Below are 24,870 nucleotides of genomic sequence, written 5' to 3' on the forward strand. Positions count from 1 at the left end.
TCCTCCGTTGCATTTATAATGAAATGAATTCAAGTCCAAGTTTTTATAAGCAACACAGAGTTCCCAGTTAGTACAGCCACTGGAAACGTAAGTAGTAATACACTATAGTTACTACTCAACTATCCTTCAGTGCATACTCCAACTTTATTTCCTGAAATTCTTCAAAAGGCACATTTAAAGTATCATGCTTAATATTTCAAAAACTTACCAATTCCGTAACATCTTGAAAATAAGTTTTTTAGTACTTTGAAAAACCTCTAGCAACTCTATTCAAGCAGGTGTTGCCATTACAATAGCAACTTATGCCAAAAAGCAAAGACTGTTTGAACACTATGTCATGGTACAAATGCAAGTACACTACACAAAGGAAGGCGATAGAGAGCACATACATCCAACATTCAATAAGATTGGAAAAGCTTGGCTCTAGACCTATTAGGTTCTAGCAGTCATACAGAAATGCAGAAAAAAATAAAAAGTGAATCTTGATCATTTGGTGGTTATTTAATTATAAAATCACCTGAAAAGTTTTTATAATAATACACATATGTATGCAGACTTATTAACCTTTATCCTGCCAGTTTTTCAAATGTGCTGTTATAAAAATTGAACTGTATGATTATTTTTCTTATTGATATCGAATACTAAAAGGAAAACTAACATTAAAAAATCAGTAGATGTAATATTATTATTATTATTGTTTGTATTACCAAAGGGATCAATACTGGTTGATAGGGTCAGACAAAAATTAGATTTGGATGGCTAGATACAGCAATTAGATTTACACATTTTCATTAGAAACACTCAAAATGAACCTGAATTATTAACACACAAGTATGATTTTGACTCCAGGGTTGAATAATTTCTTAATGTTGCACTTTCGTGTGAATAATGAAATTTTTTCTGAATTCTGAACGAAGCTGAGAACTGAATTAGGACAACTCTTAAAACTCAATCAGATTGATATTGCCCTTTTATTTTGTAATCAGAAGTGTAAATATCTTCTGTGTTATACTGTGGTACTCTTCTCCATTCTAAAATTCAATTAGAAATAAACAACTTTGATTAGCTTTCTACAACTTCCATGAGTCCACTGATAGCCAAAGATTAAATCAAGTTACTTTGACCCAAACACAATCCTTATTTTGCGACTCAATGCTCTCAAGATATTCTATACATAGCATTATCTTTGTAATGCAGTGATTGCTCATCTGGCTGTTTAAGTGTGCTGTTGCCAGGCTGTAGAACAAACTATTTCCATGAAGATCCACGCCCTCTCTAACCACCTTTCTCTAGTAATCTAGAAAATAATCAAATGGGAAAGATATCAGCGACCCTTAATCTAAATCCACATACACAAAGAGGACTCAAACTAGCCTAGAACTCATTTACCTAAGGACACCACTTTGGAATCAGATGAAGCAATGAAAGCATTGCAGAGAGGGTATAGGAACAGTGTGTTAGGTGATTATCTTTTAGGGTGGTCTATTTAAGGCTATACTAACCTTCTCTTGGGAAAAGTAGTATTTTTTAAAAATACATATGTGTATATATGCACTCTATATACACATGCACACACTTTAAATACGTAGTTTAAAACACTGCTGACTCCAATGTCAGTGTGTGCTAAATGAGCTGTTTTCTTCTACATGTTCTACATTCGTGATACTTGAAAATATTACTCTAACCTGACAAAACACTAGCAAGAATAGTGGAAGTACAGAGCTGAATATCTGGCTATTATTTTTATTACACTCTACCTTTAAAACTTGAACTTGACCTTCAGTAGTTATGTCCTTCAAAAGTTCACAAAATGACCGGCATAAGTCAGCAGCATACATCTGAAATTAAATGAAAAAGAAGGTATTACGTAAACATGTTTTCTATCTATGTATATATTTCAAAACTCAACACATTAGGCATTACTTATGTCCAAAGACCCACCTTCTCTTCAAAGATCATATTTGCTAAAATGCTCATCTTTCCTGAACTAATTAAAGTCTAATCTAAGCATTTTGTTGTCTTTTTAACATTGCAGGTTTTTTAAACAATCAATCTCAATGAATTTTCTAATGAAGAAGGTGTGAGAACAAGGCGTAATATCTCTAGTTCAATTCTTGCTAGAATTTATGATCATAAAGTTAATCTGATAGGATAATTAGAGTAACTATTACTACCCCACACAGGACCTTTTCAGGTACCAAAGTACTGAATCAATCCACAAAACATTAATCCTAAATAATAATCTTTCTCAAATCTGATTTGAGTGTCTACCATGTGCCATAAAGAGCTAACATTAGAACAATATGCTTGTACGCACACAAATGCATTAGAGTATAAATGTTTGTGTGTACGATATTTTCCAACTTGAGAGAAAAAAATAGTTTGCCAGTAAGGAACTAAGGTGCTAATATGAGTCTTTATATAATGGTAACATACCTGTAAAAATTCAGATGACGATAAGAAAATATAAGCATTGATGATCTTAAAGCAATTTTTGAGGTTTTCTGAACTCAGCTCTGGAAAAAAAGAAATCACAATTCAGAACCTCATCACCAAACTGAAGTACAACTAAAACGATTCACTTCTAAAAGTCTTTCTCCTCATACAGCTTTTAAGTGCCAGATGCCTACAAATAGAAAAAAGTTATCTTAGATTCAGTACCATTCAGGTTCTGTCTCCCTGCCAGAGACAACAACAAAAGAGGGATGATAACAGCTCTCATGTTCTCAAATGGAAGCACAAGAAATCCTATGACCTCAAAAGCAAATGCTAATTAAAAAAAAAAGTGAAGTTTTGGATGTGATAGGCGGCTAAGAAGATACTAAAGACGGAACAAATGAAACACTTAAGAGACCAGCAATTACTGATAAATGATCTATCTCACATTTGAGTCAGTAAATGCTGGGTAGAAAGAGTGAAATAAAGATTGCAGTTCTGCTTTTTTGACCCAGGTGCCACATCAAATGGCATTTAGCTTTTGGACTGAAACACACTGAGCTTTAGGCCGTACCTTGAGTATTTCAGTAAGGAAAGCATATCCGTTTAAGAGACAGATACACACAGGAGATGGTATACAGCAGCAGTTTGAAGAGAGAAAAAAGACATGTCCTCAGGCAGTACCTGTAAGACTGTTTTTAAAAAAAAATCAGCCCAGAACATCTATAAACACAATTCATAGCAAAACAAAAGGTTTCAAAGTTTCATGTGGAGGTTGACACCAGTGCAGAAAGCAAACAGCCCTCGTTGTCTGAAAACAAAACAGAAGACCAAAAACCCTCAAAGGGATTGCTACATTTTCTTAAAACCAGTTTGGGAGACAGATTATTCTTGGTAAAGTAACTGGACTTCTGCTCCACCACCTTTAATTAATATTCCAATAAAATCATCATGGAGAGCCAACAGAAAAATACTTTTATATAAGTTTTAAATAAAATTCCTTACCAGATCAAACTAACACCAGCAGCTGGCTAAGACCTGGTATGTCTTCCATGGCTTACAGGAACGCAGCCTGTATGAAAGTGTGGCTTACACCTAGTGATGTTTATATAGAAAAACTTCCACAAAAAATATCATACGACAGAAACTATGGCTGGATTTCCATTGTAACATCTGAAAAGTTCTGGGGAGTTTTAGCAGTTTCTCTTCTTTTCCCTCCCATTAGAAAGAACATCAATGCTCCTGTTATCTGACATGGCCATCGGACAGCTTTGAATGCATGACTACTTTCATATCTCAGTGCTTGGACAGGTCATGTCTTGTTATCACTTACTTTGTTATCTACATATCTTGACTTGAAAAGAGTTTTCACCTATCCATCCAATATCCTCATCAAAAGATTCCAATACGTCAATAAATTAGCTTTACTAGCATATTAGTAGTGTTACACATTTCTTGAAATTACTGCATCCTCCTTAGAGGTCTGCAGGTTTTTTTGTTACTAGGTACAACCATATTTTAAGTTTCAGACACTGATGCAGTAGACAAATTGTAAAGAAATGGTCATATAAACATGAAGGGTGTCCTGGTTTTGGCTGGGATACAGTTAATTTTCTTCTTAGTAGCTGGTACAGTGCTGTGGTTTGGATTTAGTGTGAGAATAATGTTGATAACACTCTGATGCTTTAGTTGTTGCTAAGTAGCGCTTATCCTAAATTAAGGACTTTTCAGTTTCCCATGCTCTGCCAGCAAGCAGGTGTGCAAGAAGCTGGGAGGGAGCACAGCCAGGACAGCTGACGCGAACTAGCCAAAGGGGTATTCCACACCATGGTATGTCATGCCCAGTATATAAACGGGGGGGGGGGGGGTGGCGGGTGGCCAGGAGGGGCAGATCGCTGCTCTGGCATCGGTCAGCGGGGGGTGAGCAATTGCATTGTGCACACTCGTCTTTTCTTGGGTGTTCTTTTTTTTTTTGTTATATTCCTTTTCATTACAATTATTATTATATATTATATATTAGTTAGTAGTGTATTTTATTTTACTTTAGTTATTAAACTGTTCTTATCTCAACCCACGAGTTTTACTTTTTTTTTTTCCTCCTCCCCACCCCACTGGGAGGGGGAGGGGGAAGTGGCTCTGGGGTGCTTAGTTGCTGGCTGGGGCTAAACCACAACAAAGGGCTACCAAGCTTTCCATAACTTCCCATTCTGTGACTCGGTGATAACTGATACAAAGGTAATAAAGTATAAGTAGCAAAATTGCAAGAAGTTATTTCAGGCCAGAAGGAAAAAATAGATAAGATAGATGTTGTAGAAACGACAGAATTTCAGTCACTCATCTGTGCATAAAGCTCAATGCTTAGTAAAAGTATTTTTCTAGAAAGATATCACCTTCAACTGATTACATTTAAAAAACAATTATGCATCAATTCTCTTGCCAGGTTTTCCTGAATCAAATACATCTTTTTCTGAATTAATTAATGTGCTCCTCTGGGTTTTGCTGGGGATCAGAGGAATTATTCCAGTTCCAGTAACTTGCTTTTTGCCATTACCTTTAGAAGTACAGCACAGGCACATTAAACCTGATGCTTCTTGAAACAGGTATGTCCTGACTTTGACCGTATTCCCAACCTGAAATTGTATCAGATTCAGCTGTCATTTTAAGCAGTCTCAGTGCAGAAATGCATCGATCCTCAGAGAATTAATGTATTCCTCCATTCCACATTATTCAATCTGCTGCACCAAGATGGATTAAAGAGCCTCTGCAACCCCTCTATAGGGCAATTATATTTCAACAGCATTTAAACATTAGCAGCAGTGCTGATATGAAAACCAAATAGGACAATTATGCTGTAAACAATTATTGTACATCAGTGATAGCACCACAATCTTTGAAGGAAGGTCAGTTATGCAAGTGAAATCAAGCCTTCATATCAAATGCAACATTCTACTCCTGTATCTTTAAGATTTAAGGATAACATTGATTACTTTAGAAAGAAAATCTAATTGATTTGTACAACTCCTCTGACATCCAGTTCCAACAGCAGTAGTATCCTGAAATGAGATATGAAAAGCTCTTTTCAGAAGGACAAGTATATCTGGAAAGGAACAACTACACATTACTTTCAGACTAATTAAAAAAGAAAAATCAAAAACATTTCTGTATTTTTCCCCTTTCAGCTGACTGTTAAAAATTAAAGAGATATCTCTGCACTGACGTACGCCTACGATGACATATACTACAGGCCTGTGACATGGCCATGACAAAGGCATGCTCAGATAATGAAAAACCTAGTATGAATAAATGAATCACTGAAAAAAAAAAAAAAACATTAACTAAATCTCAAACCAATTTTTTATGCATCACACATTGGAATTGCTTGCCAACAGATAAGCACATTTTAAAAAAATCTCCTAAAAGATGCAGGAGAAGCAATGGCAAGCAATTACTTCTCTAGCCTGTAAAATTTAAGTAATTTTAATGCATCTAAACATGCATTCACCAACAGGAAAAAGAACCACAGCAACACCTTTCTATTAAGTGATATCCACAGCACATTTCAAAAACTACCAAACATAATTTGCGCACAGTATATCTCATTCAGTTTTATATCACTTTGCTGAAGAAAACATACTGTTATAACACAGAAATCATAAATCAAGTTTGTACTTTGATGGTTAAGCTAAACTCCCAAAATAAATGGGAAACAGTAGATGCTCAAAGAGCTCTTAAGGGTCCTGAATCAGAACCAGCAATCTATCACTGCACACCTCCTGAATTTTCTGAAAAAATATTGTGTACAATCACAATCAAGTCCCACAGGACGTTGCCCACAAAGGCAATTAATGCAAAGCAAAAGATACAACACAATGAATAATCAACAACCTGAATAATACACAATCCAGCCTATTGTTTGTACCTCCTTAAACTTAACCAAACCGTCTACTTTTATATAAATGGTTATCAATATTATTTTCCACAGTCCTTTTGGGTCTGAGTTATCAAAGCTGCACTGTATCTCTTTACACACACGGTTCAATCCCCACAGAAATTTGTCCTCTATTATTGCATATTAATACCTCTAGGAGTAACATTTATGCAAGACTTAAAAATGCTATAATCTGGCTGTGAAGAAGATAAAACGTCTTTGCTCCCTCTCTAGTTTGATGACTTCTTGCCACATCTGTTCCCTCCTCTTCAGCAGGACAGGGTCTGCTATATACAGATTATAATCTAACATCCAAAAATCTCATGTATGAACTTCTCTCCCTCCCTTCCAGCTCTTCTAGTTCAACCACGTTGACCTCTAAGAGAACACTTTTTCTGAAGGACTTAAATGCTGATGAAGCCGTTAAACACTTCAGAAAAATAGTTACATTACCTGTGTATTACAGTAATTCCATTCAGTAAGAATAGATTCAGAAACTAAAGGTCAGGAGGTTCATATTCCTTACATTATATTTTCAACAAAATCATTTTCTGGAGCACCTTGTTGCTAGTTCTCCACCCTGCTCCAAAAGACATAAGCAAGGCAGTCACCTACTCAGAACTTCCCTTCACCATATCTGCCCTTTGGCTTCCACTTTCATAACTTAAAACTGAATTGAGAACCAGCCTTGGAGAGATCTTCTGTTTTGCCTTATCTCAGACAATTAAGGCACACAAGACTTTGCAATGTTGAAACTTTAAATGTGAGGATGTCAAAATTTGAATGGATTTCTGCATTTGTCCAACTGAAAACAGCAGACTTCCCAGTTAAAACACCTTGTCCTGACAGCTCTGTCACTGTGGTGAGAAGGACAGGAAGTGTTTGTTCTTAAGTGCTGGAAGTTTCAGGTGAATACTGCCACTTGTATACTGGAGAAACTGTGCTACAGAACTAAGACTGAATGGTTACTTAACTTGCACAGGTGATCATCACTGATCAATACATTTTCTTCTGCAAGGGGCTGCAGCTTAAACTGTGCTGTTGCACTGGATTTAAGTGAAGTATCCCTTCTTCAAGTACGCTGAATGAATGAAGTATCTGCCTGAGGGGTACTGGATGGCAGTATTGTACTGTTTTTATAACTATCAAGTTTTAAAATATGGTTAGCACTAATCCAAGATTCAAGCTCTATTTCAAGATCACAGCGCCACAGCTATGTTGTGTGGAGGCTGTCCAGCCAGATTCTCCTGATGTATACAGAAGGGAATTGCAGGCAAAGAGCGTACCAGAATGTTTTCCACTTTCTGGCAAAACGCACACCATTTTGGCCTACAGCAATCAAAATTTTTGACTGACATAACACTCAGAAAACAAGCTTCTCAGAAAAATGCTCAAGAAGTAAACTAGTACCAGAAGTCTATGTGAGGAAATTGGTCTATGATTGCACATCAGCTGCTGTGTTTTTGCCACTCACTCCCATCCCTGATAAAAAAACTACTTTGACATAAGTGTGTTTGAAGCTTCACCTTAAGGAAAACCTACCTAGCTTAACTGTACTACTTGCTCTACCAGCATCATACAACAGCCTTTATTTATCAGAACACGGAACATTCTCTTGAGGATATATCTTTTCTGAAAGAGAGCATCACTATTCTCCAGGATTCATTCATAAAATAAGGAAATTGTTACAAGTGTAGAATATTCCTGAATACCTCCACCTTTTGTTAGAAGAGTATGCCAAGGTTTCCATTCATACTCATTGCTACCCTGGGAAGTATCACATGAGGACTAGGGAGGACAGGGTGGGGAGAAAATAGCAGTAGCAAATGTAAACAAGCCACAAACACAGAGTATTTCTGAATTTAACTCAAGCAGATCAGCAGTGTGACACAACTATGAAAATCACAACCATTTGTATAGCACAAGCTTCCTGTAGCAGATACTATCTACTACTAACACAGAACAAGAAGGAGGAAGGGTAGGTGTGTAGATATGAACGGAGACAAACAGTAAGTATTTGGCAGCTACAGAACCTAAGAGGTAGCTCTGGAGTTAAATACTAAAACCACTACAAAACGCTACTTTCCTGAGCAGTTTTGTCATTAGAGATCTAGTATACACAGATAAACAACAGAAGGCATCATCTTACCCCTACCCACCATGATGTAACTTTCTATTGACCTTTTAGTCAGAATAAAATATTAAGTGCTGAAAACAACAATCAATTAAAAAGCTAACTTCTGTAATTTTATAAACACATCCCTCTAAAAAACAAAGCCATTTGCTATATTAGCTCCACAACCTACAAAAGCACAGCTAAAGATTTCATTGGAAAAACCCCATATTTACATAACAAAATTAAACCACAAAATCTTTATACTCCCTTCAATTACAAAGCAAAAGCACCCCATATATTAGTATTTCCTGAGCACTGAATCTTAACCCTCATTAGTAAGTTTACATTTTGTCAACAACTCACGTAAAACTACTGCTTTTAATTTCAGTGCTGCTTGACCGATATGCTGACAGACATACTTAGGTAGTTTGAAAACATCCTACATAGTTATTAACTGAATAATGGAAAAGCTAATAACGGAAACTTCAATTCTTCAGACTAGAAATCATCATTCTGGTTGTAAGCAGAACAGGCAAGTATTCCATATAATCAATATCACTAAAACTTAGCACATTTAGTGTTAAATTTCAGGAACTTCTTAAAAACCTCTGAAATTATAAACTGAAATTTGTCTTATCTTTTGGGTACAAAGCAGCTTCAATTTATTAAAAAAGAGAACTAGGGTAAGTAGATAACAAATATTAAAGAAGATGGGACCACCAATAAAAACGTGGTCTTCATTTTTTAATAGTTACAATTGTGCAAGCCTCCTTAGGTCTTGTAGCCACAGCAGCATTACTTAATGCATGAACAACACAAGCAGTAATTAAAAAAAAACAGAAATTTTATTAGTAAAAGGCTTACCAAGAAGGGCAGACATGTTCTGAAATATTCTCAGGAGCTCAGGTGTAAGACATGGACTATTCTCCAATGTTACTAACCTAAGAAAAGATTAAGCAAAATATTTCAGATGATCTACGAATAACATTGAGCAATCATTTTGACAGATGTAAAACACTGTAACTTCTAGTAACCATCTATATGATCCTTAAATAATGTGTAACAATTACTTGAGGCACATTTCAAGTGCAGCAGTAGTCCTTACAACACACCCATCAGCATAGGCATGGGTCTTGCTAAGGTAGGAAAAGAAAAACACGCTACTGTCTTTTTATGAAGACAATGTAACCTCCAAAATGCAGCAGTGAGAATGTCTAAGTACCCAAGTGGGGAACTCAGAGAAGGTGGGTAGAGAGCAATATTCATGGTGTAAGGACCACACGTATAGTGCTGTACACCTCAAAGGAGCAGCTGTGACGGCAACCAGCTCAAACCTTTACTTTGTTTTTTTTTTCATTTGAGGTCTGAAATGATGCATTGATTACCATACATAAAAGCCTAACTATATGCTCAGCATTGTTTGTAACAATTCAAAATTCCTGAGATTTGAAAACAGTAGCTATAAATTACATTCATACTTAAAGCCATGGCAACACATTCCACTTTGTTCCTAGATCTTAGGTGTGGGATTACTGTATTTAAATAACATTTCTGATTATGTAAAGTAATCACGTATTTATGTAAAGCTGACTCCTAGTGTCAGCTGCAGCAAAACCAAACAAATTGGGCTCACGGCAAACTGAGCACAGTACCACTTCTTGGTTTATGTTCAGTCACCAAATAGCTTGAGATCTGGCAAATAAATTCTACATTTTATCCTTGTAAACTCGCCATCTCTTCCAGCAACCAGCTCTGAGAATCATTGGGTCATTGTGCTCCCGAAGTCAAGCATGTCAAATTGTTAGTTTAGCATGCACATTACAGTGAGTCTAGACTTTTTGTCTTGCTGTTCATTATCACAACAGAACAGTATCTCACTGCCTGAAAATGGATTACCTACTCAGTTATTTTTAATTGTGTTTCTTTTATTAACTTCCTAACCTCATCTCTTCTGAGAAAAGGTATGATACAGATGATGTCAAGGTAAGATAACAAGAACATATAAATTCTTAAGACAGTCAAAGCTTTTTTTAAAAATCTTTTTTTTTTTTTTTCTGGGGATACAAAAATAACATTTTAAAAATTAGAAACTGGTAAAGAACGTTCTTACCACAACTCTAAACCATCTTCCAGAAGATAGACATGTGGAGGCTGAGAAACATCTGTACTTAGCTGAATAACTGGAAGTAGAAAAGGATAGAGATTTTTGCTGTCTGCTCCCAGTCCCTATAAGAATAAATAAAAAATGTAAAATACTTCAAAAACCTCAAATCAAGCATTTCAAGAAGACAACTGAAAAAGATCTGTGATCCTGTTCTACTCGCATACTATAAATATGCATTCAAGAAATCAAAGTTTGAACTTCCATCCATTTCATACAACAAAATAGTTTGATACTCTTGAGCTTTCTCTCAACAGCTATTGAGAAAATTACGTAAGTTTTTTGAAAACAAACAGCTTATCAATGGTCTGCAAGAAAAAATGATAAACAATACACATTCCTAAAAACAGTCACTGGTCATTCTCTCTCTGGGAAAAGTCACAGGTCTAAGAAATACTAAATGACTAAATGCTGAATAAAATGTTTTAAAGATCAAGAAAAGAATTACTCTTTGGACCTTACCATATACTAAATCTTTTGATATATTCTAAGAATCAGGAGAAGGGTTTGTTTTCATTGCTACACAAAGATCCACAGACTGATGACAGTGGTTTATTTTTTCAAATGATCCATGAGTCATACACAAAGATGTCTTACCAAAAATGCAGAGTAAAGAATTTTTTCAGCATTCAGAATAAGAAAACCCAATTTTTAAAAATAAGCTGAAGATAACTATTGTCAGAACTATTCATAAATTAAAACTAATCCTAAAAGGAATGGAATTCTTAAATTGGGAACTACTGCCTATTTTGCAATATTACTACCCAAGAGAACTGAGGCTAGTTGAATGCTGCTTTTGCATAATTACTATATTTGCAAACTGTTAAGTTTAAAATTATTTGATGTTTCTAAGTTAAGGCTTCTTTGTGGAATTATTTATGTATTTAAACAAACTTGTCTTAAAAGAAGAAGAATCTTCCATAAATTTGTCTAATCTCTTTGTGTCCAACTATACTTTTGGCCTCCACAGAGGCCAGTAACAAGAAGTTCCACAATTTGTTTACTGTGAAAATATATTTTCTCCTTGTTTGAACTAACTTCACTTTTAAAAGACCCCTAATTTTTCATTTAGTTGTAATGTCTAGTCGTTCCCCTTCCACTTTCTCTCCACTGTTAACCTCTACAATACTATCCTCTTAGTCATGCGTTTCTGCAAGTTCAAGATTGCCTGCATATTATTCATCTTTGCTAGCCCTACTACATCTTTTTTGAGATGTAGTAAGGGTTAGAGAAGGTGGGATGGCATATAGTCCATACTAAAGAAGTGCTTAATAGCATGGATTCTGCAGGCAATATAACCACGTATTGTTTTATTCATTGATCTTTTCTCAGGAACATACTACATTTTATTTGCATTTTTACTGCCAACAGCACAAATATTTCTAGATATTTCAAGTTCAAGGATTATTTAATTATACCAAGATCTTTTCCTTCACTGATAAGAAATTCAGTTAATTTTAACTATTATCTCTGGATAAAGCAAGCAGCTCATAATTTCTATAGGCTTTCAAAATTCTCTGCCAAGGTATTAGAGCAAGCCTCTAGAGGAATTAGGGAATTTATTGTACAGGTATAGAAAAACGGGGAAGAGATGCAAGTTACCATCAAGAATCAAAATCACCCAAGCAGCTCATCTTGAGTGCCATCACGCGGCACGTACAGGACAACCAGGTAATCAGGCCCAGTCAGCATGGGTTTATGAAACGCGGGTCCTGCTTGACTAACCTGATCTCCTATGACAAGGTGACCTGCTTGCTGGATGAGGGAAAGACTATGGATGTTGTTTACCTGGACCTTTACTAAAGTAAAGCCTTTGACACCATTTCCCACAGCATTCTCCTGGAGAAACTGGCTGCTCATGGCTTGGACTGGCGTACTCTTTGCTGGGTAAAAAAACTGGCTGCATGGCCAGACCCAAAGAGTTGTGGTGAATGGAGTTAAATCCAGTTCGCGGCCAGTCACAAGTGGTGTTCCCCAGGGCTCAGTATTGGGGCCAGTTCTCTTTAATATCTTTATCAATGATCTGGACGAGGGGATCGAGTGCACCCTCAGTAACTTTGCAGACGACACCAAGTTGGGCAGGAGTGTTGACCTGCTTGAGGGTAGGAAGGCTCTACAGAGGGATCTGGACAGGCTGGATCAATGGGCCAAGGCCAACTGTATGAGATTCAACAAGGCCAAGTGCCAGGTCCTGCACTTGGGTCACAACCACCCCATGCCACGCTACAGGCTTGGGGAATTGTGGCTAGAAAGCTGCCTGAACCTGGGACTGTTGGTTGACAGCTGCCTGAGTAAGAGCTGACAGTGTGTGCAGGTGGCCAAGAAGGTCAATAGCATCCTGGCTTCTATCAGAAATAGTGTGGCCAGCAGGACTAAGGAAGTGATCGTCCCCCTGTACTCAGCACTGGTGAGGCCGCACCTTGAGTAGTGTGTTCAGTTTTGGGCCCCTCACTACAAGACAGACATTGAGGTGCTGGAGCACACCCAACGAAGAGCAACGAAGGTGGTGAAGGGTCTAGAGAACAAGACTTATGAGGAGCAGCTGAGGGAACTGGGGCTGTTTAGCCTGGAGAAAAGGAGACTGAGGGGAGACCTTATCGCTCTCTACAACTACCTGAAAGGAGGTTGTAGCGAGGTGGGTGTTGGTCTCTTCTCCCCAGGGGACGTTTACATTGAGTATTAGGAAAAATTCCTTCACTGAAAGGGTTGTCAAGCACTGGAACAGGCTGCCCAGGGAAGGGGTTGAGTCACCATCCCTGGAGGTATTTAAAAGACATGTAGATGTGGCACTTAGGGACATGGCTTAGTGGTGGACTTGGCAGTGTTAGGTTTACGGCTGGACTCGATGATCTTAAGGTTTTTTTCCCACCTAAATGATTCTATGATTCTAAAAGCACAAAACTTATTTATCTGACTACAGATTACCGGCAACTTCCATATAGACACACTGTTGGTCAACATAGCTATTAATGTTATATGATAAAATCTGGGACCAAAAGTTATCTAGATTTCTTTAGTTTTGAAAACTGTAAGACAGTAACCGAACTAAACAAACTTAGCTAAATAAACAACTACGGGCAAATGACACCTAATGTTGATAAATGCAAGTAATATATTCTGAAAAGGAAAAAGTTCCCTACAACACACAGATATATTAAAAAAAAATCTACAAAAAGCTACAGAAAAACAATGGTCTGAGAATCACAACGTTCACCTCTATTCTCAGTATTAGAATCACCTATTGCACTTAGAAGCCACAGTCACGAATAAAAGGTGATAGTAGTCCCTGGCTCACAGATGTTTTAATAGTTCTGACCATTCTGTTTTAAAACCGACATTAAAAAGAGGAGATGTTCAAATATAGTTAAAAAGAAAATTACAAGCACAGATAAATTCTCAAAAGAATGAAAAAAATCAAAGAGAACGAAATACCAGTAACGGGATGTGACACAAATCGATTACATAACAAAGCAGGCAGCTCACAGCTGCTATTATCTCTGTTTCATATAACATACAAAGCAGAAGAGAATATCAGAAAAGCTAGGAAATTTAAGAAGGGATGAAATAAAGTATTTTTTCCCCATATGCTATATAAAAATGTTGCAGAAATCATTGCACAAGGACATAATAGGTATCAGAGGTTATGCAGTAGAAAGGTAGTGGTAAAAATGGTAACAATAAAAGGGTTGGAACTCTAAACAAGATGACCCACAATTAGTCAATGCCAACAATACCCTTGAGAGACATTAAACCTAACAGTTATGATTTAAACAAGAAACATTTGACACTAATCTGAACTAAAACGCAAATTTAAAGAACAGGCAAAGTGAAACTTGTGGTGGCCCATATCTTGGCCTCTGATTTAAAAATGGCTCATCTTCACAGAAAGTTTGCAACCAAAATAGAAATTCCACATCCCTGTGAGCTGAATGGAAAGCAATGGGGAAACAGATGTGCCTACACTGCAGAATCAAGTCTGAACCACACACAGCAATCGTAAGAAGAGACCAACAATCCTAATGTCAGCTGGGAAATACAGGAAGCCAGAACAAGCTCTTTCACATAGACTATAAAGTCACTAAAGAAGGTTCAAGTCCAAGATTACAAAACCAAAAGCCTCCAGAACACAAGCAAATCTGCCTGAAGAACTGCTTTTACTGAACAAGCCCATGGAAACAAAATAGTTAAGGGCTTAACATTAGCCATGGCTACCTTCACTATTAGAGAACCATGTCTTTATTGCAAGTCTGAAAAGCATTTAGAAATAGCCTATAAAACCAAAATATACCTTAATTCTACCTATATATATACATATACACACAGAGAACATGTAGGCATGTCTGAGAAAGAACTGTAGGAGACACTGAGAAGATTTATGTGATTCTGACCCTTTACCTGGACGAGATGGATTAGGGTGGTTAGAATGGCACATCGTAGCATGTTGTGCTCCTCACTCTGTTTCCAAAGGAGTGGTAAATACTGAACCAAACATCCTACATATGGTCGTATCTGAAGTTCAAAACACAAAGTTGTTTCTTAATGTGTGAAACAAGGCCATTAATTTATCCCAAGCATAATTTCTGAAATATTTAAGAGCTGCTTTTGTCACAGTAAAAATACAGAGTTCACTTTAATTTACTAAATTAAACACCATATTCCATATTCTGTGACTGAAGTAACTTCTGACTGCACAGTGGTTTGAAAAGAACGTATTACTTAAGGTAACATTTGTGCATGGCAATCAAGCTTAAGTAGTAAATAGAACACAAAAAAATACTTAATTTGATAACCAGAGATATCTTCATATTAGTATATTCTTCACTTAGACAGGATTCCTAAATAACGGTATCCTTTAAGGAGACCAGAAACAGTCCCAGTAAAAAAAAAAAAAAAAAAAAATAATGCTGAATAACCTCTGAAGTTACCCATCCTTCCAGCAGGGGCTGGACTACATAACCTCCAGAGGTTTGTCCCAACCTAAATTTTTTTCTATGATGTTCTACAATACTAAAAGGTTAATCTATTTGTCTTCTAAAGTATTTAATTCAGAAATAACCTCAACAGACTCAAAGGTTCTTTCTCAACTTGTTTTTTCTGCTGCTTCTCTAGCTGATCTAAAACGTAGGGAATTCTGCTGTCATGTTGACTTTCCCTACAAGGGACAATTAGGAAAGATTCATTTGGCTCTCAGACAGGATTACTTGTAGAAAGAGGAGATAAGCTCAAAACCATGCATTATCTCTGTCCTTAATACAGTAATACCACAAAAAAAACCCTGAGACAAAAGCAGTCAACAATTCATTTTTTAATTCTACAAAAACATCTTTACAAATTTCTTTATGTATAACCTGAAGAATATACTTTAACACTAAGAAGGAAGTACTGAAAATTCATAATGTGAACTTGAAACTTTTCATGCAGTTAGAGAGAGTGCTGTATAGGCCATCGTGACCCATATCAGTGCCAATGAGAGATGACAAATTTAACTGCACAGTCCCTAGGAGTGTGAAGCACTTTGTCCCCCAAAATGTCTCTTAATACACAAGATTTAATAAAATACTAGTTCAGATATAAAATGAGACAATTAGAATAAATTACAATTAAAAAAAAGAAAATCATAAGAAATGCAATAACATAAGCAGTGAAAGTCTTTCTGTACTCTAAAAGATGAGTCAATACAAAAAATAAATAGTAAATAAAGAAAAGTAGTAACTGAGCAAGAACATTTTACACAAAAGATAAATGAGAACTGAGAAGTGAAAAGAGAACCCAGTAATGCAAACAATGCAGGCATCTACCATAACAATAACCAGTCTATTAATCGATGACATTTTTCTACTATTTTTGTATCAGCCAAAAACATCAAGTCCTCCTCTGTGTTCTTAGTACAAAGCTAACACTGAAATCTACAAAAAAATACCTGCATATTGACTCTTTCAATCACACAAGACAGAACGTGAAGAACGTGCATTTTGGTGTCACATTGTGTTACTTCCTGAAGTAGCTGAAAGAGCAGTGTAAACATGGATTCCAGATACTAAAAGAAAAATAAATAACTACAGATTAGACCATCAAAAATACAATTCGGGATATGAATTGGTGATTTTTCCTGTACACTTACAACTCTAAGACATCTATAAACTTTGAAAGACACTTACAAAGTGTGCAATGTTACTCTCTCATTTGGAAAAATGCACACTAGCCAATCACTGCCTAAACAAGATTAAAAAATTCAGATATGCTCTTACATAACAGTTCGAACATGATCAGTTTGAAGATATATCATTTTCATGTTTTGGTAAGTGTAAACATGACTTCACAGATAAAATACTATAAAGCTGAAGGCCGTCTCTCCAGAAGGAGCACTTTGTTAGGGTCAAAGCAAAAGGTACGGACTTCCAGCTCTTGGTTCAGCAGATAAAATTTATATATTGAACTGAAAAAGACATCTTAAACATTTCCAATGTTCACAGTGTAGATGCACTCTGCATTTTTGTTTTGTTTGTTCTCAAGAGGGTTGCAATTAACATGGAAGTCATGATCAAATGAGAAGAAAAAGCATCTGCTAAATTTGAGTGATCAAAATAAATCTTGGCTGTATTTATAGCTAACATTTCACTGTTTACTTAATGACAACAGTAATGACCACTGTAAAGAATACAAACATAGGAGATCAAGAAAGTCTATGTTTTTAAGGCACTATTTTAACCACATACTTATATTTAGTATTTGTGTGAAACAGCTGGTTGGAAAGTACTGTGTGAAAAAGGCATACTGGAAAGTCACATTGGTGTGGAGATATATTTGTTAAAGATAGCATTCATATTGTCTTAGCATGAAGAAACTTAGCATCTAGTAACACATAGCATATATAGTACTAAACACAATGCTAGAAAGTTGTAATTGTCATAATACCAAAAGATTTTGAATCGTCTGTCTGTATACTGCACATTAGCAACCTTAACAGCAGCAGTATGAGTCTTTACTTGTTTTGGCCTATGAAGACAAAAAAATACATACACACACACTGATTACTAAATAGTGTGGTTTAAAATGAAATTGGAAAATACTTTTTTTCCTGCTTTCCTTTATGGATCTATCTGCTCATTAGAATATGCCCATAGAAATGCTCTTACCGGTAAGAACTGGTCAGTTCTGAACTCGAAGTCATCTACAGGTAAACAACCATTAAGGAAAAATAATACAGACTGCAGACGGATATGAGACTCAAATGAGCAAATATTCCATGGATACACAAAAATTATAATGTGAAGAATTTGGTAGTAAGTTTAAAATTGTTTATTTTCCAGTAACTCTGAATTAAGAACTAATCAAACATCTTTGCCAATAAAAGGATATTTAACTTCAGTGTCGTAGCTGTCTCGATACGGACCTGAAAGACGAAAGTCAAGAAGCATCACGCATACATCCATTAAACATTTTGATTATCAATATAATTGCTCGCAATATCCAATCAGTTGCTGTTTTGGCAACTGAATCATTCTCTGTGTTCTGTCATCCTCTAAGAAATGTAGTTAGTTAAACTCAAACATTTTCATTTGCTTTCATTTTAGTATCCTTTACATTAGCAATGCCAAATAAAAAGTGGTACCACCTGGAGAAACTACTCAGGCAAAACCTTCATGAAGGACAAGAAAGAATTAAACAAGAAGATATCTAGCCTGTGATAAAAACTCTTGCAGTAGAGAAGGAGTTTAATGTGGGATTATCTCATGGCTTGCTGTCACGCAAAAAGCACAGAATCAAATAAACTCAACAAGTTAGCATGTTCTTCCCTGATAGATGTTCAGATGCCCAGAAAGCACTAAGTGAAAACAGTCACAACACTGACACAGAAACACATCCTGCTCTGCTAACGCTGTCTGGAATCACAGAAATAACTGTTATGACTGCCAATTACTAATATTTAACTGACAAACTAGCTAGGTTGGTTTGTTTTATTTGTTGGCTGCTAGGTCTGTTTGTTTAAAAATAAAAACCAAAGAAACAATTGCAAAACCAGCTTCTCAACTCAACCTCACCTGCTGGTAAACTGAAATTGCAGCTTAAAACCACAGAATTGTACTCAACCTGCTTAGCAACCAATGCTATTTATCATATTCTGCTAGCAGATAACTATGTTGGTACTTAAATCATAGTGTATACTGCAGGCACTAGTCACAGAATAACCTTGTTTTATCTACACAAAGTGTTTATTTGTTTATAAATTATTTGTCTCAAGATACTTCACAACTTTCTTCTTAAAAAAACAGACTGTTGCTATTGCCATTGATTTTCCCACTGAAGTCATCACCTAGTGAACATCTTAAGGGCTTGTTTCATGTCTTTGACCTTATTGTTCAACCCCCACAACTTCCCAACAGATGATCTTTTGCAAGACACAACACACTTTTAAGGTGTGATGTTATGAGATTCTCAATCAAGTTTACACAAGGTATGGTATTTATGTTTCGCCTGTGTTTACAGAACAAATGTGTAATCCAAAACATTACTTATTTATACTTACCACTAAGTCCTGGTCTTGAAGCAAGTTACGAATTGCCTCATATAACACAGGTCTCAAGTCTGATTTGAATTTTACAGAAATCCACTGTCCAATCAGCCAAATTACTCGTCGGCGTATTGGTTTATATCTTTATAAATAGGGGGGGAAAAAAAAATTGTACTCATTAACTCATTATACTTGCTGTTCTAGAACACTTTGATGAAAAAGAAATCTAAGAATCAGTAGGAAAACAATTATTAAAAGATTTAGTTTGTCAAGACCAACATTAGAAGTTCAATGCAGAAATCTTTTTCATTAAAATTCTTCACTAGAAGGCTCAGGAAACATCAACTTCGTCCGAAAAAGTTAACTTTCATCCTAAATGCCTGAATCTTGAAGGTCTCACTAGAGATACAGTTTATTCTGCACATAGCACACCAATAAAAGAAACTAAAAATAAATCTTACATTTATTACTGCCATCATGGCGTCTACTGCTTTCACCGTAGCTTCCAGAAATTTCCTTGGCATTCCTTTTATGCTCAAAATTTTAGGTCAGATACAATTTAAAAATGCAAACTTAAGTACTGCATTACAGCAACTGCCAGAGTATTTCATGTCATCAGTCTAAAACTATTCTCAGAAAGAACTAACATTACCTAATCTTGCACCACTACCGCAACAAAAGCACAAATCAACAGCTTTAGAGTCAATGGGAAGAAGTAAGAACCAGAACAGCAATGAGCTGGATTGCGTAACATAATGATTGAGAAAAGCATTCTGAAGAGCTGCTATTTTTCTCCACTGATTATAAAAGCTGATCAGGAAGAGTAGCTCAGATTTAAATGTTTAACTTTCAGACATATAAGGTTAGGGAAGATGAACCCTATTCACACAATTTTAACTAACAAATTATTTTGCCTTGTTATCCTAAATGTATTTTTCATTTGATGAACTTCTGTCTTGTAAGCCATCAAGACAGCAATTTACACTGAAGTTGTTGAGGCTTCTTTACATTTAATAAATGTGATCTATTAAACTTTCCCATAACCATGAAGTAATTAACAAAGCACACCTTCAGAGAAGATGAAAGTTGTGGAAGTAGCATGTATACAGCAGTTCATTAGGCTGGAACACAAAGCTAATGAGGAATAACATTCCAGTGTTGCTTGAGATTTATTGAATGGCAGTGAAGCATGAACAACCTATGCTGAAGCATGACTTAACACGAGACATTGCCTTACTAACATGCCCTTCTACGCATTTGAGAAGCTGTGATAATACAACTTTTTCTATTCTTAGAATGCTCGTGCCTGATACATAACCTTGTAAAAAACAGAATATTAGAAAACTACGAGGTTTTTCTTGAGATTGGTGTTGGATAGTTTTCAACCCACTATCACATAAAGAACAGTTTTAAGTGACATGACATAAGTACATAACTGTCTGCTGACAGCAAGGATTTTCAGCTCTGGTGATACCTGTTGTACAATCCATCCTACCTGCATCTTCATATTCTTTTTCTCTCTCTCTCCCCGGTAGAGAAAAGATAGCATGCTTTTGAGGGTTTGGGTTTGGTTTTGCTTTTTTTTTTTGGGGGGGGGGGGGGGGGGTTGGGTTTTGTTTGGGGTTTGTTTGTTTGTTTTTAAAAGGACTTAAGTTCCTAGAAATTCTTCTGCTTATAGACATTTTTGAGGTCCTACCTCTTCTACATTCACTGCTTCTGGGAAAAGCTCACCTCTTAGTGTAAAAGCTAATGATGTTCTAAGAGCTGACTAAGTATAAGCAGATTGAGCCTGCTGGACCTAAAGCTCACATGGGAAAAGTGACCATATTCCAAAATAAGGCAGTTTCTGTTGCAATAGTCATAGGATGGTAGCTTTAAGCAGTCTGGACAGCATTCAGACATTCAAGTCAAAAGTATCTTACTTGATACCAAAGTACTAAGTGTCACATAGATACTTTCTCTCCCAGCAGGAAAAGTTGTTTTAAGATTGAATTACTGAGAAAAATTGTATTCAGTAAACTATTTTCATATTACAGAGAAGTTTCCCCTTAATCAGTACAAAACTAAATATTAGGGTAAGTGATAAATTTGGCAATGCAATGTTTCTAAAAATCTTTAAGGATATTTTTTCATTAATCTCATATTTCTCCTACTGCTACGGTCGTGGCTGACAGACTCACTATCAACAGACAACAAAATATTCAAAGAAAACAAAACACAGCAAACTCTATGGTCAGTGCTGACAACACATAGGTTTGCGTTCCCAAACATGAACCAGCTTGTGAACAAGCATGCTAATCACCATGAGACACTCTGGGATAGCTTTATCTGAACTGCATATGTATTCCTGAAGCTGTTGTTAAAGCAGCACTCCATTCAAACTATTAACACCATCTCCCTTATTGCCATGGTAGTCTCCAACGATACTGGCAGCAGAAGCAGTTAAAGCAAACAAGGCTTCAAACTTCTGGACGATTTCTACTGCAAGCTTCTGCCCCCACAGGGATTTCATCCTGGGATATCACAAATGCCCACCAAATGGTTAGATCAGGTGTCTTCCTGACTGTAAATACAACTATATCAACTGTGGAAGACTTCTGTCAGTTTTACTTATGGTATATGGGTGGATAGCATAAAAATGCCAAAACCAGCATGTGCTACACATACCATCGCAGCTTCATTCAGAAATCGGTGCTGGTGCGGCACAAAAACAAAGGACCAATCACATATACAAGATCTCTCATTTTTTCCTGCTCTTCTGACACTTAGCCTAACCATTAGAGTACTTGGCCACTGGTAGACAGCAAGGTGAAGTTGAGATTATACGAAAAAAAAAAAACTAATGAGAAAAAGAATAAAAACATTAGGGGACACCAGGTAAACAACTGTGGCAATTCTCTGACTCTGAAGTAAGGTTATACATCCAAAAGTAAATAATTCATTTTTTAAAAAATATATTGTTGTCCTGGTTTCGGCTGGGACAGAGTTAACTTTCTTTTTAGTAGCTGGTACAGTGATGTGGTGTGGATTTAGTGTGAGAATGATGTTGATAACATGCTGATGTTTTAGTTGTTGCTAAGTAGCGCTTATCTTAAGCCAAGGACTTTTCAGTTTCCCATGCTCTGCCAGCAAGCAGGTGTGCAAGAAGCTGGGAGGGAGCATAGCTGGGGCAGCTGACCTGAACTAGCCAAAGGGGTATTCCATACCATGGAACGTCATGCCCAGTATATAAACAGGGGGGAGCTGGCCGGGCGGCATGGATCGCGGTTCGGGAACTAACTGAGCATCGGTCAGCGGGTGGTGAGCAATTGCATTGTGCATCACTGGTTTTTCTTCTTCTCCCCCCCCCTTCTTTTTTGTTGCATTCCTTTTCATTACTATTATTATTATATTTCATTATTACTATTGTTAGTATTGTATTTTACTTTAGTTATTAAACTGTTCTTATCTCAACCCACGAGTTTTACTTTTTTTTCCCTTTGCTTTCCTCCTCCTCACCCCAATGGGAGGGGGAGGGGGAAATGGCTGCGTGGTGCTGAGTTGCTGACTGGGGTTAAACCACGACAATTGTAATGAAAAGAAGCATTTTAATATTTGTAAGTTTAGCAGGATCTTCCACTCTACATGAAATTGAACTGTATTTGTAAAGGAAGTGTTCACAACTGGCATTTGGAAATAAAGAAAAGCTGGCTAGCAACTCATTACGGAAAATCATTTACAATTTACAGTAGCTCCTAAGGGTATTAGCAAACAAATTAGTTTATATTTCAGATAACAATTATGTCTGGTAAGATAAATCGCAAATGTAGAAGAAAAAATAGTAAAATTCTTCAAAGGACACAAGGGTCACTGCTAACGACTCTGATGAGAAAAACAGGACATGCTTATTCTGAGTCAAAGGGTGATTTGGAACTCATCTGATGAGGATTAGCACATACAATAGCAGTCACTGTCCTTCCCCGGAGGGAAGAGTGACAGTTTGAGGAACAGGGAAGAACACTGTCTTCTACTCAGTTGTAGAGATGGACAGCTCAGTCTGTACTGAGATGCCAAAACTGATCTTTCAAAATACCCTATGATACCTGCTAAACAAAAAAAAAGGTACTTGTGAAGGCCATCCAAGTGAAGGGGACCTTGGAGAGAAGGAAAACCCACAGCAGATGGTCTATATAATACCCTTTATGTAGAACCAGCCTGTAATCATTCACACTTTACAACACAACCCAAATCCTTACTTCCCCACTTTATTGCTGGCAAAATTAACTGAAGTTACAGATAACTTCACACAGCTTGCATTTAAACTAGTAGAGAAGAACAAATCACTATTTTGGCTAAGCTACAGTTTTACAGAGACTATTTCCACATATTTCAGTTGGACTTTGCTACCTAAAGGGCTCTGGGGTCTCAGGAGGCCTAACTATCTATCTTTAAATGAGCAAAGATGGTTGTCTTGAGAAGTTTAGTCAACTCAAATATATGCATGAGGACAGACTTATATTTTTACAGAACACTGGAAGTATCCACCACACAGCAATTTAAACAGAAACTGTCAGGAACACTGTCACTTCTGTGACTGTATCAGTTATCTATATGTATTTCATACATATACTCTGCTCATTTAGTGGATATGTTAAATATTGAGTATTTTTCAGGTCTGCAATTATTAGACATTGTATCATACCAGATTTGTATCAACAGTTCATATTTAAATGATGAAGGCGTAACAAACCGCGGTGTTTACCTGTTATGAGAAACCTGTAGTTCTGCTAATAGTTGATTTTTAAACCACTGATCAAAATCCACACTATCAAATAGTTCATAAGCAGCCAGTCCAACCGCATTATACACTGGGGAAAAACAATAGTTATGCTTATTGTTTGCTTAAATGTTGAATTTTTAATACTAAATAATCAGACTAATTTAAGTTTCAAAAAACATTTTTGATAACCTGAACATAATAAAGAAAATAGAACTAAAGGATATGTTTCTGAAGAAAGATATTATCAGACTATGGTGAAGGGAACTCTGGAGGAAATCCTACTAAAAGAAAGGTATTACAGAAGAAAATTCAGACTCTTGAAAATAGTTAAAAGCTGTAAGAACAATGAAGATCTTATTCTAACATCAAGAATGGTTCCATCAGAGGTCTTAGACAATTCTTTTCTTTTGCCATAAAATCTCCTTACTTGCAAAATGGACAGAGTATCTCCATGGAAGCACTGTAGCTCATTTATTTGCAGAGAGGAAAGGACAGAAGAGTAAGGGAGATTGTCTAAGGGTTTGTTTCACAAAAAAGCTGAAAAAAGCACCGTATTTTTACATAAGCACTTTGAAAAGTGAAGACTGACATCAAGTGAAAGGAGAAACAGGATTTAGGTCCTACTTTCCAAATGTCTTAAAAAAAAAAGTTGCAAATTCTTCATATAATTTCTAAGTAGTCAAGCACATACACAAAAGTGGCTCTGTTACTTCAAAGGTAAAGTAAAATTTAATTTACCAGCATCTTTAATCAGTATAGCACTGGTATCTTCCATGTTGGTAGATCCTACAAGACAAAGATAAAATAAAGAAAAAAGTGTAACTAAAACAAAGAACACAAGCACCTTTGCACTTACGCACTTTAAGTAAGCATGCTGTGAATTAGGACTGCTTTGCTATTTTTGTTTTATTCACAAGTTCGGTTATTTCAGTTTCGATACTTTCTTCAGTGAATATAC

At 36.3% G+C, this 24,870-nt stretch overlaps 1 protein-coding gene across 3 annotated transcripts in view; it reads right to left on the reverse strand.

Moving 5' to 3' along the window:
* Positions 1 to 24,870, reverse strand: part of IPO11 (importin 11) — a 105,136-nt gene that overhangs the window by 40,040 nt on the left and 40,226 nt on the right. For all 3 annotated transcript variants that reach the window (XM_050913475.1, XM_050913474.1, XM_050913476.1), the window contains exons 16-26: positions 24,651 to 24,698; positions 23,895 to 24,000; positions 19,169 to 19,295; positions 18,001 to 18,034; positions 17,778 to 17,818; positions 16,562 to 16,678; positions 15,037 to 15,150; positions 10,591 to 10,706; positions 9,345 to 9,421; positions 2,437 to 2,516; positions 1,758 to 1,838 (exon numbers count right to left, since the gene is read on the reverse strand). In XM_050913475.1, coding sequence (XP_050769432.1) covers positions 1,758 to 1,838; positions 2,437 to 2,516; positions 9,345 to 9,421; positions 10,591 to 10,706; positions 15,037 to 15,150; positions 16,562 to 16,678; positions 17,778 to 17,818; positions 18,001 to 18,034; positions 19,169 to 19,295; positions 23,895 to 24,000; positions 24,651 to 24,698 — 941 coding nt within the window. The remainder of the gene's footprint in view (positions 1 to 1,757; positions 1,839 to 2,436; positions 2,517 to 9,344; positions 9,422 to 10,590; positions 10,707 to 15,036; positions 15,151 to 16,561; positions 16,679 to 17,777; positions 17,819 to 18,000; positions 18,035 to 19,168; positions 19,296 to 23,894; positions 24,001 to 24,650; positions 24,699 to 24,870) is intronic.

The sequence above is a fragment of the Gymnogyps californianus genome, chromosome Z, assembly GCF_018139145.2.
Source record: "Gymnogyps californianus isolate 813 chromosome Z, ASM1813914v2, whole genome shotgun sequence".
In the NCBI taxonomy this organism is placed as follows: Eukaryota; Metazoa; Chordata; class Aves; order Accipitriformes; family Cathartidae; genus Gymnogyps; species Gymnogyps californianus.